Source organism: Simochromis diagramma, unplaced genomic scaffold (assembly GCF_900408965.1).
Source record: "Simochromis diagramma unplaced genomic scaffold, fSimDia1.1 OVJJ01000596.1, whole genome shotgun sequence".
NCBI lineage: Eukaryota > Metazoa > Chordata > Actinopteri > Cichliformes > Cichlidae > Simochromis > Simochromis diagramma.
The window spans coordinates 13,702,493-13,721,403 of record NW_024387245.1 but is presented as its reverse complement, the minus strand read 5'-3'; the positions used below and the strand labels follow the sequence as shown (position 1 = coordinate 13,721,403).

Genomic DNA, 18,911 nt, shown 5'->3' with positions numbered 1-18,911 from the left:
ATGATGAGTTTCAGATAAACTGGATGTCTGGGTTGAGCTTGTGGGTTATGCATGGAAAAGAAAAGAACCGGCATGGTTCTTCAGGTGACTTTCAGAGAGCTGACTCACAGAGGTCGGGATAGGCATTAAAAAAAAGAAGAAAAACTTCCCTTTAACCACAAGATTAATTCCAGCATGACGGACAGGTAATGGTGTTTTCATGAGGAATATCAGCGATGACTGTGGCATCTACCCGGATAAGATTATTAAAGTGGTATTTTGCCGTATGTGCTGAAGTCGGTGTGAAGGATGAGTCTTTGCTGAGATATGTGGATCGATAAACCTATTTAGGTGTCTGAGGGTTGGTGAGTACCAGATCATTCTTTCAGATAGTACTGGTCTTTGATGGGATCAAATAAACCAACATGAGAACATGAGAGAGAAGAAGAGTTAGTGTCGCCTAAATACGTAGGGGCAGTAACTCTAATTAGGGTGAGGCGAGGTCTTCTTACTGAACTTGTGTTTTGATGACTGAAAGATTTGCATCTGTGAAGTTGGGGTGGAAGAGAGGAGGTGTCGTAAGAGGAGAGACTTGGAGGGGTTACTGTTGAGTTCATGTTGGGGTGTTTTTGCAAACATTTGTCTGAGCATTCATTTTTGTATGGACATTAGGCTTCAGGGGTTAATAAATCCAAATGGTCTTGAATACCTTACAAAAAAAATCATAATAGTCATAATAAATCTGTCTGGATGCTCATGTGGAAAGGCTGTGCACTTTTCCTGTTCTCAGTTGTCAGATACTTACTCTCTATGGAAGCCAAATACAAGTAAACTGCCAAAAGGTTGCCCAGTATGACAGAAATCTAACCAATGGGGAAGGATTTCTGTGAATTATAGCAGTGTTTATGAACGATAGAGAGAGATGTTTACACGGTGCAGGGGAAGCAGAAAGAGAGAAAAAGGGTGTTTGCTTAATCTGGATGAGAATTGACAATATTAAGGAGATGAATGATTGCGGCCCCACACCTGCAGATCCTGTTAAGGAGTGAGGAGAGCGCTTAATCATTGATGGCTCCCGTGATGGCTCACGCTGAAGTCCTACCAATGAAACAAGTTCAGTGAAACAAGCTCTTAACGCAGAGCACATTTTCTATTAGGGCAGTAACTGTGATGAGGTGGGAGCAGGACTGGGTTTCTCTTTGCAGTTTCTACCATTGTAACACTGACATTTACAGACAACAAGGAAGTGTGTTCTTTGGACAGGTGGATTATTTCACCTGGATTATTTTTTGCAATTAGTATTTGTATTTTTTTACATTCTTTATGTGCTGAAAGTTGCAAAATATCAAAATGTTGAGCCGTTTGTTAATATTTATTTTGGAGCAGAAGTAGATTATAGTATCCATGTTTTAGGGTGGGCTTTGCCTCCGTTAAAAATATAACCTAAACTTTAAAGGTAAGGGGTCTAATGGATGCTTTGGTGTTTCCAGGGGACAGGGATATGATGAATACTTTATTCAGATGTTAAGAAGAGGTATAAAGTTTCGTCATTGTGGTAATGGATGATGCACTCAGATGCTGGGGAAAAATAACACATAAATACTCTCCCTGATGTTACACGTGTTAAACAAATTTGTGGTGGAACGCAGCTCTGGAGAGGCTTTTGAAAAGAGGTCCTTATGATAAGAGGAGTACTGTGCACCATATATTAAAGTGGGACCTTTCTAACCCTGCATCATTTCATCTTTTCTTTCTGAATAGAGCAGATTTAGCAGGACTGATTGCTCCAAGTCTTACAAATACATGTCAGATTCTCAGCATTAACATCAATCCTTGCCTAGTAGATAATGATTTACTGTATGGCCTTTCACCATGTAACATTCATTACTTATTTTCAACCCCCTTTTCCAGATACGCGTTTGAAGGATGGAAGATTAAGTAAGGTTTTCCACATTCAGGCTTCCCCAGGGTGACGGATGTTGGATTTGCATTTAACTTCCCAGGTCCTACTATAGATGAGTGACCTCACTGGGGTGTTTCTCTTCATTCTGCTCAGCGCACGCAGGAACAAATATAGCTGTTCTTCTTTTGTAGAAGACAGGAGGAAAATGACATTTTAAACAACTGAAGAGGACTCTTTTGTATAAGAACAATATGTATTTTTTCCTCTTTCCTGCTGCACCAGGCTGAATGTGAGTGGAGCAGTAGACTGACAGAAAAAGCACTCTTTTCCTTTTTCCTGCACTTTCCTGCTATTCCCATTTTTAATGTTGTTTTGATTGTTTGTTTTTAACTCTTTTTACTCAACAGACAAGGTATTTTATTATAAGGATCTGAACTGAATACCTAGTTGATTGTAGTTTGCGACGGATACTTGGTGAATAATGAAGATAAACTTTATTTAAGGATCTCTAAGAAGGCTGAAGGCAGCTTGAAGCATTAGACTGTGACATGTGTATTACGCTGTATTATGCAGTATACTGTTTCTACATTGTAAGAACCTTAGAAGTTTAATTATAGTTTTATTTTTTGTATTGTGATATATTATTTTCAGTAATACAGGTGTGATATCAAATAAACTATATACTTAATCAGTCTTTTTATAATTATATTGTGATAAACTTTAAAATGTTACATGGTAGCTGAGGCCTGTAGAGTCTGTTATATAGTTCTTGGGTTTTTTGCTGTTTCTCTGACCATTACACAATCTTACCTTGGGGATAATGTGCTGGGATATCCCCTCCTGGGAAGACTGGGAGCTGTTTTGAATGTTTTGCCCTTGTAAAAAAAAATTTCACTGCCGACCAGTGGACTTGAAATAGTTTGGAAATGGCCTTTTAACCCTTTGATGTACAGCAACAATTGCTTCTCTAAGATCACCGCTGTCTTTTCTCCTCGGTAATATGCTGAGACACACCATGTTTCAGCCCAGCAAACTGCCAAAATGTCTCCTTGGTTTTGTTTTGTTTTTAGAGGTGCTCACACTTGCTCACTAGTCAGTTAATGAAGTGTATCTTATTATTAGCACCTGGCTGCCACTTACCCTCCTAATTCATGTGGAAGCAATAAGGGTGTACTTTCACACACTACTTCTTCATTTTGGCTTAGTCTTGGTTTCTGTTAAATAAATAATAACGCCATGTAATATATTATATATTGTGGTTCATACGAGTTTGCTTACCTGAGATTCTTATTCATCTGCCTAATTTTAACACTTGGTAACTTATCCTGATGCCTAAAACCTTAGAAATGATGGTGGGTGAATTTTTTCCTAGACACCTTTCAGAAAAGATTATGTTCAAAGATATTTGTCCAGCATTTATACATTCATACATTTATTCAGTTGTTGACCGAACAGACAAAGTAAGAATTATGTTTAAAGAGATTTTTTTTAATGAACTTTGAGGGAGAATTAATGAGAAATGTAGTTCAGTGGCCATAGGTTCACTAGCACTCCTATGGGATTTAAGGATATGGTTGTGTTCTCATGAATTAATTACATTCTTTTTGAGGCATCTCAGCCACTAACAGATGCACGCCCAATGACACACACACCACACACACACACACACTAAGGAGAGAATAAAGCCCAAGGCCAGATGCTTGTTCACAAACACCTCTTTGTCTTTGAAAGGCAGGTGCAGGTATATTTTATTCAGAAAACTGGTTTGTTGCGTTTAGTCGCTGTCAGTCTTCCAGACAGCCACGGGGGAAGGAGTCATTTAAGTGAGCTATAGCTAATTCTCAACAGGGAGGTGAATGAATTGGTAACTTCAGGGGAGAGGGAGAGGGCCTCCATGGGAAATTATGTCATTGTTTATCATTTGTAAATAATGAAAACAACATTTTGGTGTTTTACATTGGCCATAGGCATTGTTATTTGTCTCTCTGTGTTAGCAAAGGACTGATGACAGTGATGTCTTACAGCTGGTGTGGCGGGAAAGACCTGAGACACCCAACGAGCCCATGATACATCACTGACGATGCATCTCAGTGCGCCCCAGGAGACATTTCTTGTATACTGTATACAAGGCAACCAGAGAGACAATTTGCCTCTGCTGTTCCACCCTTAAATCAATAAGTATATGTGTGCCTCTCTTCTTTATGTGGCTACTATCCAGAAATAGTTTTAAAATTTTAATATTAATATTCTGCCAATAATGTTTAATCTAAATTTTCCAAAAAAGATGATAATGTATTCATAATTTAAATCCTTACATCTGCACTGACTCTTTGCTCATTCTTGTTATAGCATTGCATAATCTTCCTTTTTTAAAATGCCTTTCCTGATTCAATCTGTTTTTTGGTATTGCATATCCTATTGTGGATTTTTATCATTTCAACAAGTAATACTTCATGATTTGTCAACAGCGTTTTCACTCAGTCAACAATGTCAAAGGGCCATTCTGATGATAAAGTTATTGAGAGCACTGACCTGTTTGTTATGAATGATCTCACTTACCACTCATGAATAGACTGCTTGTAATTGACCTATCAATCATACCACTGTATGGGGTTATATAACTAATAATAACAGCTTTTCACCACTACAGAAAAAAGCAATAAACATTAAATAAATATTTTGGCCCCTGACCTACAACCTGTAATCTAAAATAAAGGATTATATACCCATTTCATCCCCTCGTCAACTACACTTGGTGTCACCTGGAACCTTTAAAAGGTGCTCTGGAAGCCTCGGGGACTCTTTTGGCCCGAACACCTTTGGGGGTGCAAATGACGATAAGAAGCACAGCTGTGCAGTTAACATATTCCACTCATTAAATTATAAATGAGCTTCCCTACACATATCCTCAGGTATACGTTAAAATTATTATTTTTTTGGACAAACCAAAATTGCCATACTTATCTACACTTGAGCCAATCCTCATTTCTTTATATTTTTCTTCAAGAGAGCCAGGCTTTCTTTATATTTTTAAAGTTCTCCAGGCTTTCCAAAAGTTTTTCTTTGGAGATTAACTGATTTTTCACTCAATTTCAGTCCAGTTGTTGTACCTGACCACTTGTCACTGCCCTAATTCAAGATATGAACCAGAGTTGAGTCTAAAAACAACAAATAACTTGGCAAAGAACCACTTTTAAATTGTATCTTTAGGCACTTTGTTGATAGCAGCCTCCTGCAAAACACATATTTTGGGGCATTTCTTTAGTTGAATCTAAATGTAAGAAAATGTAAGAAAAACACACACTATTTAATAAGCATAAAATAGTATTTTGTACCAACAACTACTAGCTGAAATTCTGGCATATCTTGGCATGGTGTGCAGTGTTTCCTTTCTTGAGAAAAATGAACAAGTGGAGGACAAAGAAGTAGCAGCAGGATTTAAAAAATTCCTTGAGTTAAAAAAAAAAAAAACTTAATAGAAAATGTTCCAGTGATACTGGAAGTCCTGAGTGATGATCTTCTCGATGAAGCCTCATCAGAAAAATTACCTTTCAATGGAAAGGTGGCTGTCAAGAAGCCATTCTTAAGAAATGAAAATGGGGAGGGAAAAATGAGTTACTGCAAATTATGCAACAGCTGGAGTGAATTTGAAATTTCTGGCTCAAAAATTGAGGTGGTCAGTGAGGTACAACAGTGAGTCTTTACAGTCATCTATAGATGACGGTGGACGCCCTGTCATGGTTTGGCGCTGCGTTTCAGCCAGAGGTGTTGGAGATCTTGTAAAAATGCAATTATAAATGAGGAAAGTACCGTGCCAATTTTAATCCACCTGGGAATGGCAGATTTGATTGGCAGCAGCTTCATTTTTCAATGACAATGATCCCAAACACACTGCCAATAGAATAAAAGCCCACTTGTACAGAAAAGCACATAATGCAACTCTTATCAGTCATGGATTGGCCTCCCTGGAGCCATTATTGGCGCAGTGTGGGATCATCTTGACAGAATAAAACAAAAGGCAGCCAAAGAAAAACTTTGAATGTCCTATGAGAAGTCTGGAGGACTATTACTGAAGACTGCTCAAATAAATTTTAAGAAAGCTTCGTAAGAGAGTTCAGGCTGTGTTGAAGAATAAAGGCGGTCACACCAGTTATTGACTGTGAGCGTTGACCAAGTGGTGGAGGCAGAAATAAATTGTTCAGAAGGTTGACAGTCCAGTCTTTTTATTTTTATTCTTTATTCTGGCACACACTAGTCCTCTAGAGGCTTTGCAACCCCTGATTAAATAGCCAGCGGCTCCTCCAACTCCTTGAAGTAGCAATTAAATACTGATTAATGATTATTATATACTATATGTCCATGTGAGTTTGCACATTTTTCAATAAATTGTTGCACAAATTTCCAACTTTCCTATCAATATATAAGGCTTTAGCACAGCCTAGTGTATTGTAATTCCTGGGGCAGATCTTCACCAGTACCTTAAACACAAGTCAATAAAACATCATAAACCTTTTTGTGTATGCGTATTCTTGTATCTTGAGCTAAGTTATCCATGTGCAAAGACGAGCTGTTTGCATAAGTACTGTGAAGAATCTTTATTTCAAACAACACCGAAAGTAGATGAAGCAGAGGCATCAATGAAAGCTTAACGGGTATTAATACCACAATGTTAACTTGACTAATGGTAAAGCCCATTAGGTAGAGCTGAAGGTGTGAATACAAAACACATTAGGTGTGAATTATGTTATTAACATTTACAATCAAACACTGTCATCATATTCAAACAGAATCTCACTAAGTCCCACAATAATCTGCTCATCAATTCTCCGTGACTTTGCCTGACATTACTTGACGACATAGAATTCAAGCTGACATTTATCAATGCAAAAGGCATCGCAGCCGCCAACTTGGCACAATATGCCTCAACAAATATTAAAATACATGCATTACAATACCAGCCAATTCCTCCCACGTCCACACTGGGCAATAGATTTTTCTATAATTGTACGATCTGACCAGAGAAAATTAGCTAAATTTCTCTGGAAAATAGTTTGAAGGTGAAAGCCAGTGCCCACAGCAGACTGAGACAAGTAAATGGGTACTTTAACCTTCTGTTAATATCAAACTGAATGACTGAAGCTTCTTTTTGCCAACAGACATGCTGTGAGACAATATTCAGACGCTACAATTATCATAATGTTGTCGCAATGAGATGTATGTGACTAGCACTGAAATCACTCTGTCGTCGGGAAGTTTTGAGCATTTAGCACTAACACAGCAGAACTTAATGCTGATAGAAAAAAAAAGTTTTCTTTGTGAACCAGTGATGAATGACTGCTGGAATGGATCTGAATGAGACAAGCAACTTGCCAAGAAGATATTGACCGCTTCTGTCACTGGTCATTTATTTGGACCAATTGATGGGTCAGTTGATAGTAAAAGTTTCCAGATTAGCCGGTGGGTGTTCATAATATAATATTATTAATAAATCAATCCATTTGTCTTTCGTCAAATGAAACAAAGCTCAGGCAAACTGAGCTGTATTGAGCATTTACTGTCAGTGTTTTCCACATTGTAATATTTGCAGATTATCTCCCTGATTTCAGCGCATTTTATGCTCCCCCGTTTTGCTTTGAAAACAAACGAAAACATTAGTGTAATGAAGGGAGCGAAATCTTTGCATCTCACAGGCGTGCACGTTCACCACTTCAAGGAACAAGCTTGTGCTGATATGTGTTCTTAATTGGATGTCAGTTCCTTCCTGTTTGTTTCCCTGCACATTCTGGGACTCTAATGGCACCAGTCGACTAGGTCTGCCAGTGAAAAAATAATGATATATCTATTAGAAAATGTACAAAATGGTTTGAAGTGGTTACAAGCGCAGATCAATTGAATAAGCTTAATTTGTGAATGTGTGCGCCTGGCAATCATTGTGCATTTCTTTGCAGTCGAGTCATGAGGCCATGGTACAATAAAGGAGAGCTGTGAATCATTAGTGACAGTGTGGTTAGGTTAAGGAGACTGTCTATCAAAGTAGACACAGAATGATTAAGATGCTTGAATATGGGCGCCTGGATGTGGGTGGCCACCGAGGTGTGCACGTATATCTGCATTATGATTCACGTTTTAAATGCATGATCCACCCTGACGATAAAGAAGCCACAGTGAGCAGTTATTCTAAGCAATAGCACAATAGAAACAATCATGTGCTTTTTAAAACTGTTCCAAGAAAATGGTGTTGTTGTTTTTTAAATGCAGGAAGGTTTCAGTGCTGTTTTGTTGGGTCATTTTCAGGTCAACACCTCTAAACCTAATAAGGATTCAATGTCTAGCCTTAGGACAATTCATGAGAGTGAACAGCTTTCATATTGGGGTCTATACACCAGAAGAGAAAACGGTAAATATCACGTGTGTTTTAATGTTTTTTATTTTAGAAATTTCTGATTTTTATTCATAATTAATAATTCATAATTATTCATAATTCACAATTAATCTCTTTAAATCATATCCAACCCCCCTCACTAAAACTTCTGAGCAAAGTAGCCTGGGTCTGGAGTCAGAAGTATTTTAGTCAGCAGTGCTCACTCAGTGATGTTTTTCGGCATCATGTTGCATCACATTTTAACTGATCTTTTAATTGCTTTCTTCGGGGCACTGACCTTTCACTTTCTGATGAATCACGATTCCAGTCAAAAGAGATTGAATGAAAGGTGTCTCAAGCCAATTCAAATTTTCTCACAGCTGTTTAAATAAAGTCACAGGAAAGAAATATAGCAGCCCAAAGGAAATTTGGGAACAGAATTTCAAAATAAAAGCACACATGAAAACTACGTAAAGGACATTGTAAATGTGAGATGACTACGTGGGAATTTTGTTACCATGGAGGCGGAAAGTCGGGCTTGTAAACAAATAAATACATTAATAAAATAGAGTATTTTGTACAGATGTGCATAGACCTTTATGACAATCCTGAACAAAAATAAAACTAGCAATGACACCTTGTTAATTAGGCAATCTACTTTTTCTTTTTTTTTAAATTATGTTCACTTATTAGAATCAAACATATATAATTTGTTTTAATTGATTAGAATATTTTGTTGTTCTGCTGATAAAATGGAGACTGGATGCCATATATATCACATTTAGCATTACACTAAATTAAAGTGATTCTTTTCATAAATGTAATTGAATAAATTAATAGTACTATTATGTCATAAAAACAACATGTTAAATCTGTCTGTGAACTTTGTGTAACTGTAAACAAGTAAACAAACCAAAGATAATATTACCTTGCATCCCACCTCCTTTTTTGTCGCTTGTGTTTTACGTATATTTTGTACTTTTAGATTCGGGGCAACGTGCAGTAAAATTACGCTTGTATTTATAATTCCCTCGATTGACTTTTACTTTACAGGGCTTTACGAAGCCGTGGGACTTTTATTTTGAAACTTTCACGGAAGTTCAATTGGTTGTTGCGTCCGTCTTGAGACCGCTCGAGTCTCCTTGAGGCAGACGCACGCAGCTGGCAGCTGCTTCAGTGCGCGAGACCCAACCATCGAACGGGGAGCTCGCGCTTCTCGCTTCACCTCTGATGGACTTGAGATAAGAGGAGATCAGTCAGCGTCTCTCATTTTTGATGCCCCGGGTGTTAGTAACACAGCAAGACACAAACTGCTCTGATGCTCTCAACTGTTCCTGCGCCCATTTTAATGTGTTTTATGTGTTTGCGCTCAACAGTGAGGTAGACTTTTATCCGGGCACATTTTAGAGTGTCAGCGTGTGATTTATCCCGTGGATGCGGCTGTCGGAATCCATGTGAGCCCTGCAGGATCAGCCTGTCACAGGGCATCATGGTGCATCAGGTTCTTCACAAGTGGATGAGGAATATTTCTCCAGAGATGCTGTTGCTGCTCCTGGTGCCGATACTGTGCTCCTTTCGTCTGTCAGGAGCGGCTCCCTCTCTGACTACCGAGCAGCTGGACATGGGGGTGGTAAGTTTTGAACCTTTTCTAGCTACTTACAGAGAACCGGGCTCGGAAGTTTTTCTGCATGGTGCAGGGAATATGAAGTGGTGTGTTCTTTTTTTTTTTTTTTTTTTTTTTTTAGCTTTGGTGTGTGAGAGAGCTGGAAGACCCCAACACCCCCCCCCCCCCCCTTTTTTTTTTTTTTTTTTAACTTGGGCTACTCTTGAACGTCCAGCGAAGAGCAAGTGCTGGCCTCTCTAAATACTTGCTCTGAATTTTAACTGCGCTCTGCAGTCCACTCCACAAGGCAGAGTGGCAATAGCACACTGCTTGATTAAATATAAAAAAAAAAATAAAAGACTGTATAGGATTTTTTTTCTCCCGAGGAGGAACCGCTCCATTAAAAGAATGAAGTTGTGATAAATACATGTCTGTGCAGGGGGTTGCTTCGATGTTGTATCGACCTCTTCCAGCTTATAGTGAACGACAATCCACGAAGCATAATTTATTAATGCTTTTTTTCCCTCCCCTCCCAATAACGCCTTTGAAAGAGTCCAGAGGATTGCTGTGTTTAAAATAGATGATCCAATACTGTAGTCTGGCGTGGCTCAGTAGACTTGAACTAAATGCAGTCTCTTAAATAGGCAGCACCATTGGTGGAGGATACAAACAAATCGATCAGAGCTGTGACTGCTTATGAGAATAAATTTAAGACCTTTAATAATAAGCTTCAGTGAGCCTTCATGGGTTTGGAGCTAGAGCAGAGTAAACTAATCATTAATGATTCTGTTACATTATATTTAGGTGTGTGTGTTTGGTATTGGTGATGCATCTTGAAATGTACACAGCCTGTAAAGTGGTAACTGGCCTAATGCTGTATGTCATCATCACTACTACTACAGAACAACAGCATGAATGGCATTTACTTAAGACTGCCGTTAAGAAAGAAAAGAGACCTTATGTTTGCAAGCTCATACTGTGTGTTTATAGCCACTATAATGACGGCAGGCATAAAATTACAGTATGCACCATTTACTTTTAAAAAAAAAAGTTTGTAGAAGCTGATTATCATCTTCCTAAAGTAGTCCCCGCTGAAGATGCATTTTTCTCCATATTCCACTCCTTAGGGCAACTTCTTTCATTCTTTCATTCTTTCTTTCCTTTTTATTGTTTTTTTTTTTTGTTTTGCGGCTCATCCCAACTTCAGTCTTCCTGTCTCACTTTCTTTCAGCCCTCAAACTCTTCTCTCTCTATCTAAAAAAAAAAAAGAAAAACACACAAAAATCCCTACACATGGGATTATGTTTTTGCTTAAAGACAAGAACAAGAGAAGAGATAAGTTTAGATTTATTTATTTTTTATTCATGTATTACCTTCTGAGCGCTGCGTCATTCAGTTTTTGATACTCTGTTCTGACACATCTGGCACGGCAGACGATCTTATCGAGATGATATGCAGGCCGTAATTGTTGGCACGTATGAGCAACAGAAAGACAATCTGAACACGAAAATTCAAGATATGTAGGTTAAAAACTAGGCACAGATCTGTAGCACAGAGCCTTTTTTTTAAGCTCAATGTCCCCACATATGACATATGAGTGTTTAAATAGGACACTTTTTCCTTGCTGCATTCCTATGAGTAATGAAAGTAATGAAATGATACATAACAGCAAAAATCATCATATCAGATGTTTTCCTCTTGATACCAATATCTCTCTGTCCTCTGTTAATTTTTTTTGCACAATGCTATCCTCCTTTTTTAATTGTTATTCATTAAAGAATAGGAAAAATAAAAGCAATGTGCTTTTCGGGACCTCTCGCCCAGGCCTTTCTTTAGAATTGCATGAACTGTGACACAACAAACAGTCCAGTGTCACCAGATGAAAAGCTGCAGTAACAGCAGCAATTTTCCTCCATTTACTATGGCACAGAAAGAAATGCTCAAGGTGGAGTTTTTCCTGCATTTCTAGATAGAGCTGTGTGTGAAACACTCAGCCTCTGTGCAGCCTGTAGACTGAAGGGCTTAGCTTTTTGATGTAATAGTTGGGATGCTTTGCCCAGCTTTCTCTGCCATTAACAGAAGGGTGACACTGCAAAAAACATGCTGCTTGGTAAACCTGAAGCAATTAGTTTAATGGAATGACCGTTTCTTTTATGTTTGAATAGTTTCCAGCTCGATGTGTTGAGGAAACCTTGTTTTGGTTATCAGCCAGGTAAAGTCTTGACTTTTAATTGCAGTCATGTGAAAAAGTTTTCATAGGACATTCTGCAGTCCTGTGAAAATCATTCAATAGTCAACAGCCACCTTTAGCAGCTATAACTTGAAATAATCTTTTCCTATATGACTTTATTATTCACATCATCGAGGGGAAACTTTGTCCCACTCTTCGTTACAGTTTTACTTCAGTTCGTGAGGTTTTTCTGGCATTCATTTACAGCAACAACTCTCTCGGTCCTGCCACGGCATTTCAGTCAGGTTGAGGTCTTGACTTTGACTGTTTCATTACAACACCTTATTTTCTTTTCCAGCCATTCGGTCCTGATTTGGTGGTGTGTGGGGGGGGAACATATTCCTGTTGCTTGACTCAAATGTGAGGCCATCTGTCTGGCAGTTAAAGCTTGCCCCAAACTGACTCTAAAACACTTTGGTATACAGAGACTTCATTGCCCACTCAAGGACTGCAAGGTGCCTAGGTCCTGTGCCTGCAAAACAAGGCCAAATCATCACCCCTCCATGTCTCTACTTGACAGTTGGTATGAGGTGTTCGTCCTTAAATTCTGTGTTTGGTTTTCTCCAAACATGGTGCTGTGCATTATTGCCAAACATCTCACCTGTGCGAAGAACATTAATCCAGAAGTGTTGTGGTTTGTTCAGATACAAATTTGCAAACCTAAGCTGTGTTGCCAGAACAGGGCAGGCTTTTCTCCTGGCAACCCTCCCAAATGAGCCATGTTTCTTCTGTCTTTTTCTATTTGTAATGTCATGAACTTTAACATTTAATATGCTAAGTGAGGCCTATAGAGTCAGAGATGTAGCTTTTGAGTTATTTGCAATTTTCCTGAACATTGCGTAGCAGTGTGTTTTTGCTAGGATGTCCACTCCTGGAAAGTCTGGCAACACTCTTAAATGTTTTCCCCTTGTGAATTATCTTTCTCACTGTCGAATGATGGACTTCAGATTGTTTGCAATTGGCCTTATAACCCTTCCCCGACTGATGGGCAGCAACAATTGCTTCACTGAGATAATTGCTGATGTCTTTCCTCCTTGGCATTGTGTTAGCACGCAATTGAATGCTCCAGCCCAGCAAACTGCCAAAACTTCTGTATTTATAGAGATGGTCATACTTGCTAATGATCAGTTAATGAAGTGCTTTTGATTAGCAGCACTTGCCTCTACTTACCCTCTTAATTCCTGTGGAGACAGTAGGGGTGTACTTACAGTTCTGTGAAAACCTTTTTCACATGACTCTTGTGGATGTGGGAGTAGATACCTGTCTCCCTGTGTTAGTCTTGTGATGTTTTGGCAGTCCAGTGGTGTATCTCAACTGTTGCCAAATTTTATCTGGAATAGGCTCCAGATAGTGGTTGAGAAAATAGACTGATGAAGTTTATACCTATAGCATCTGCTAAAGTCTTGATTGGGATTGAAATATTTTGTTTATATATGTAGTCCAACCTTTGTAGTGTTTTGGCAATAGAAACCCAGTCTCGCAGATGGTAAAAAAAAAAAACAAGACAACTGCTACCGATTTAAGTCCATTTTCAAAGCAGTTCTGCTTTGTTTTTGTTTGTTTGTTTCGATTTAGTCTGTTTAATTAACTCTGATCACATATGCAGACATGCTGATGTCGATTGAAGTCATTTCTTGGCTTCTTCATGTAGGCTGTACTAAAATTTGTTTGATCACAGTGACAGTTTTTATAGTGGTGAGAGCAGCGTCTTTGTAGTTTCTTCTCTTCATTGTGGAAAAAAACATCTATAGACACTTTAAACAACTTTTGCAACATGTTTGCATTGTGATCTTTGAAAATAAGTGTTGTTTCTTCAAAATATGCATACTTCAGTTGGGGTTTTCTAAGGGTATGGCGTAGCCTATTAGTTGTATTGAGATGTGAATTGTCTAGTTTAAGGAAAACATGCATTCCCCTGGACCAAAGCATATTTCTTACTTTGAAAACGGGAGTACCTGAAAAGGAATGTGATGTCCTCTTATGGCCAACCTCAAAAAGCGAAATGTAGAAAATCTCTCTGCCCAAAAAACCACAAAGACATGAAAGTGCCTTTCAAGTTTATATTTTCGAACCCCTCTTGACCAAGGATCTTTGCCTGCAAGTCTGGGACAGATCACATATTTCTTTTTTTTTTTTTTTGGTACTAAGAAATAGTTTGAGGACAGAAGAAAAAGTATGTATTCCAGAGAGGCGACATGAATAAGATGTCTTTGGGGAAACTCCTGACGCTCCAGGGAAGAGGTGTCATCCCGCAGTTCTTTTTTTCAGAGGCCTTATGTGACACCCTCCTACTCTAGGGATCTGAGCTAGATAGAAAATTTTAAGTTCATAGTTTAATTTTCCCAGTAAAGTAAGTGATCATATCATTATGAAAATTACCATATGTGAAAGCTTCTAGCTGAAGCTGGAAGCCAGAAGATGATTTTTAATCCTGCAAAGCCCTGTTAGAGGCAAAAGCATGTGTGAATTACGACTTTATAGCACCTTATACTTGATAAAGTAGAAGAATGTGATTTAGACTTTTTGGAAGATTAAAGTTTCCGGCTTTATTCATTGTCAAAAAAGAGAGAATTCTCACATTTGATCTCACACAAAAAAGTAAATGTAAACAGTATAACCTTACTTCATCTTCTAGGTTCATCATGAAAGACAGAGAGTGCTTATCAGTGCAGACAGCTGAGATGAGTATTAGTTGCCCAGTGACTGATTTGTTGTCACTGGGGAGCCAGAGTACACACAGAGGACATTATTCACTGGAAGGACTGTAAACTACAGATATTATCAGATGATTGTAGACATAATTCTCTTTCCACAGTGGATACAAACCAATGAGCCACAACATTAAAACCACCTGCCTAGAACTGTTCTTACAGGACACAGGACATCTGGGGGCGGTCCATGTCGTGTTTGGCATACAATGGGATCCTCGCAATGGGCCCTTGGGGTCTTGTAGGTTATAAGATGGGGCCATGTTGGGCCATATGTAAATATTTTCCATCTGGCGACTGTTGATAATTGTGTGGTGTTCCATATACGCAGTGCAACCTGTACTTTGTGGCACTTGTTAGGTCAGAAATGTATAGAAAAAGTGAACAGTACTCATTATGAACCATACAATTCCAGGTCTTTATGGTGCTACATATGCTAGCTTTGCTTGATGAGAATTTTCATCAGGGTCTGTGTAAAGCTTTCGGCTTTAAAGCCTAAATTATACTCCATTGCAGAAACAGGAGAGTTGGGGAGACACGACGGCTGAGTAGCAGTTGTAGTCATTCCTGTTTTATTTTGACATCTGCCTTAAGTCAGCCATCTAGGGAGCATCCAAAGTTTGTGGATTGTAATGTAAATTCTCTCCAGACAAGTTGGCACAATCACAAAAAATTAGCCAGGCATGCAGGCATCCAGTGTCCCTCGTGCTCACCGTCGTATGAGGAAATTTAAGTCACTGGGACACTTGAACTGACTCCAATAAACTTCCGGATATAGAAAGTATAACTGAACTGTTAACAATTTGCACCTTCTAAGTTAAATATTCAAACAATGTAATTTCCAAGCAGTAAAACCACCAAAACCGCCAAAATAATGCCTAACAAACTCAAACACAAAACTGTCCCCAAAGAACAATTACTGACAGACTCACCTGATATGTGTTCAGTCATCTATCCCATCAATAATGGTGTGGGTGCTTTTCCTGAGTGGTATACACATTGAGGTTCTTATCCTGCTGAGGGAGGTCATGCTTAGCCTGCCACTGTGTACACTCACCTGGCACTTTATTAGACACAACTATTTAAGTGCTCATTAACTCATATGTCTAATAAGCCAATCACATGGCAGCAACTCAGTGCATTTAGGGATGTAGACACGATCAAGGCATCCTGCTCTTGTTAAAACCCAGTGTAGAATGGAGAAGAAAGGTGATTTTAAGTGATTGAACTGGCATGGTTGATGTTGCCAGAAAGGCTGGTATGAGTATTTCAGTAACTGCTGATTGTCCAAAGAAGAGAAAATAAGTGCTCTTCTTTGATGCCAAAATAAACAGTAGACAACTCTGGGGTTCCACTCCTGTCTTTTAAGAGCAGGATGCTGAGATTTCAAATCACACCATTATTTGTTGTAAACAACATGAAAAGATGGATCTATTCTGGAAACACTCACCTAACCACAAAATAAACCTTTGAATCCTGTAGTAGTGACTCTAACAACCAAATACTGAGTCCTTTAGAAACACCCCACACAGCAGCGATGAGAAGTGTTCATTTTATAGCTACGCTTATCTAGCTTGATATATCACTGCATAGCTCCTATTTGCTATTTCAGCACTTGAGGGAAAGTAGTCATAACAAGTAAAATATAATATGGTATATGTTTCTTGCTCATCATATAATCTTCCTTCTGAGGTGTATTTTCTCCACTGAAACATAACTGCAAGCTTCCCAAAGGAACTATCCATCTGAACGCACATTTCTTCCCTTTGGATAAGCGAGCCTGAGCTGGCCAGATTAGCAGCTGATAAATTACCTAAATTACTGTATATTCAGCCACCTGTGGAATGTTATTCATGAAAAAACACAACCATTACACATTTGAATAATGATCCTAAAACCTTGAGACTGCACTTGTGTGTGTGTCCATGTGCCTAGAAGGACAACCACACTCCAAGTCCATTTCTCACCTTCATTTTGCTACGTAATTTCTTAAATGAGAACACCATCTGGCATCAATTCCTCTGGAGCGGTAGGTGCTCCCCTTCTGCTCCCACACTGCCACCACTTACTATCCTTCCCTGCTAAAATCTAAATAATTTAATCAAGTCTTGAAATTGCATCCAGGAGCAATGACAAGAAGCAAAAACAAATGTATTGTTTTTTAGGAACGAGACAGAAGATGGGCTTTAAAAAGTGAGGCTACGTATTTTTTTTTTTTTTTTTGGGGGGGGGGGGGTTATTATAACCAAAAATAAATTTTTGATATAACCAAAAGTTCTTATTCTTCTATTTTTAGTGACATTTCTGATTGACTTAAAAACCAATTTTGTGGCCTTTTCCATGGTTAACAAATACATGGTCTCTGGGAAGAAAATGTAGCTGGGGCTCACTGTTATAGTATGTTAATAGGCGATCAATTTGCAGCTTGTGTTCTTAACAGACCTATAAGCATGACTCAGGAAACATCCAGAATACTTATGCAACAATATCCACTCCACTCATTCTCTGCTGGTTGAATCCCAACCAATTTTCTTCAAATGGTGCTAATCCTCTGACCAGCAGCAGAGCTTCAAGATGCAAATGGTATTTTTAATAATTCAGTTTTTGTTCTATAGGGTATAATTGGGTTTCTCAAACAAGCAGCCTGGCCACCACCTGTAGCACCACCTTTACTAACGTCTGGGTTTGTCACAATACTAGAACTTAAGAAAATGCTGGATACCATTTGATACTATTTTTGATACCACGTGAAGAAAGTGATCAAATGAAGAGGCATAATTGTTTTTAAATAAAAATTATAACAATACTGTTCTGTGCAAAAGCATTCAGCTGCAGCCATATCTATTTCCTGTTTTTCTGGTGACTTGGTTTCATCGCTGATCAAATATTTAAGGTAGACTGTCACAATTTCTGTCTGGTTGCTGGCTGTTTTCTCAGCTTCAATCAGGGACTTTAGGAGGACTGTTACACTTTTTACTGTCTCCATATTGTTTTCTCCACACCCTCCTGGTGACATCATCAGCCGCATACATTTATGTTCACCATTACAGAGTGGATATCCCCTTCAGTATTCACCTGAAAAATGGGTCTTGGCACTCTTGCTTCTATATCAGCAATGGTGAAATAATTCAAAACCAGAAGCAGAATACCTGCAGTTTTTTTTCCAAAGTTTTTTTCCACAATATTCCATCTTTTCAAACTGTTCCAACAGCTCCTGCAGTATAATCTGCAAATCTCTGAGCTTCTGTACCGATATAGCATTAAAAAAGCAATAAAAACTGCAGCTGCTGTAGCAGGAGCACACCACACAAGGTTACAAAAATTAAGAGGTGCCCAATGCACAGAAGTGGTGACATCAATTTCAATTCAGCTTTGTTGTACGGTGACGTTCATGAGGCACTGGACAACAGGTATAATTGGTCCTAAATGTTAACCTTGATAAAATGGCTAACATTAACATGTCCACTGACTAAGTTAATATTTATGATAACTTTAGTATTTTTAAACTGAAGCTTTACTGACCTGCAAAATGTCTCATAAAGATAGGTTTGTGCATTACTGTTTAGCTGCTAGTGGCGTGTTTAGGTGCTAGTGACAGGAGGAGCTGTCTGCATGCAGCAGTGCTGTGTGAAGTTGTGTGTCAGCTTTTGCAAATGAGTGTCTAATCCAATAATAGTTACTAATAATTAGAATATGAGTAATAATTTATTGAAGACCCTAATCGGTACAACTGCTGAAATTTGTTTCTGTCACTGAAAAAAAATTGTCATCCATAAGTCAAAACTTTTGGTTATTATCCAAAAGTTTCAGCTTACTCAGAAGTTTGAGTGAGCACATAGACATTTTGAGGTAATAACCCCAAATTTTGATGCTGGGGGGAAAAAAGTACCATCAAGTTTTCTGTACTTACACTTCAGTACCTTTCACTTTCTCCTTGAGTGTACCCCGTTTCAAATAGAACACTTTCTTTTGCACTTTTTGCCAGCACATCTTGGTTTGTCTTATTACTCCAAGAAGTCCAGGGATAGAAGGCGCTCAAAGAGAAAATGGGAAGCTGTGACAGTCAAGGATTGCTGCACTAACTAATAGAGACAGGTCAAGAAAATATGACGTATCCCAAATGAGCA

The 18,911-nt window shown here is 38.6% G+C and overlaps 1 protein-coding gene across 1 annotated transcript in view; it reads left to right on the top strand.

The window, feature by feature from the left end:
* Window positions 1-9,356: 9,356 nt before the first annotated feature.
* LOC120714136 (matrix metalloproteinase-17-like) overlaps window positions 9,357-18,911 on the top strand; it is a 105,423-nt gene continuing 95,868 nt past the window's right edge. Inside the window, exon 1 of the mRNA XM_040000196.1 lies at window positions 9,357-9,873. Coding sequence (XP_039856130.1) covers window positions 9,733-9,873 — 141 coding nt within the window. The 5' untranslated portion in view covers window positions 9,357-9,732. The remainder of the gene's footprint in view (window positions 9,874-18,911) is intronic.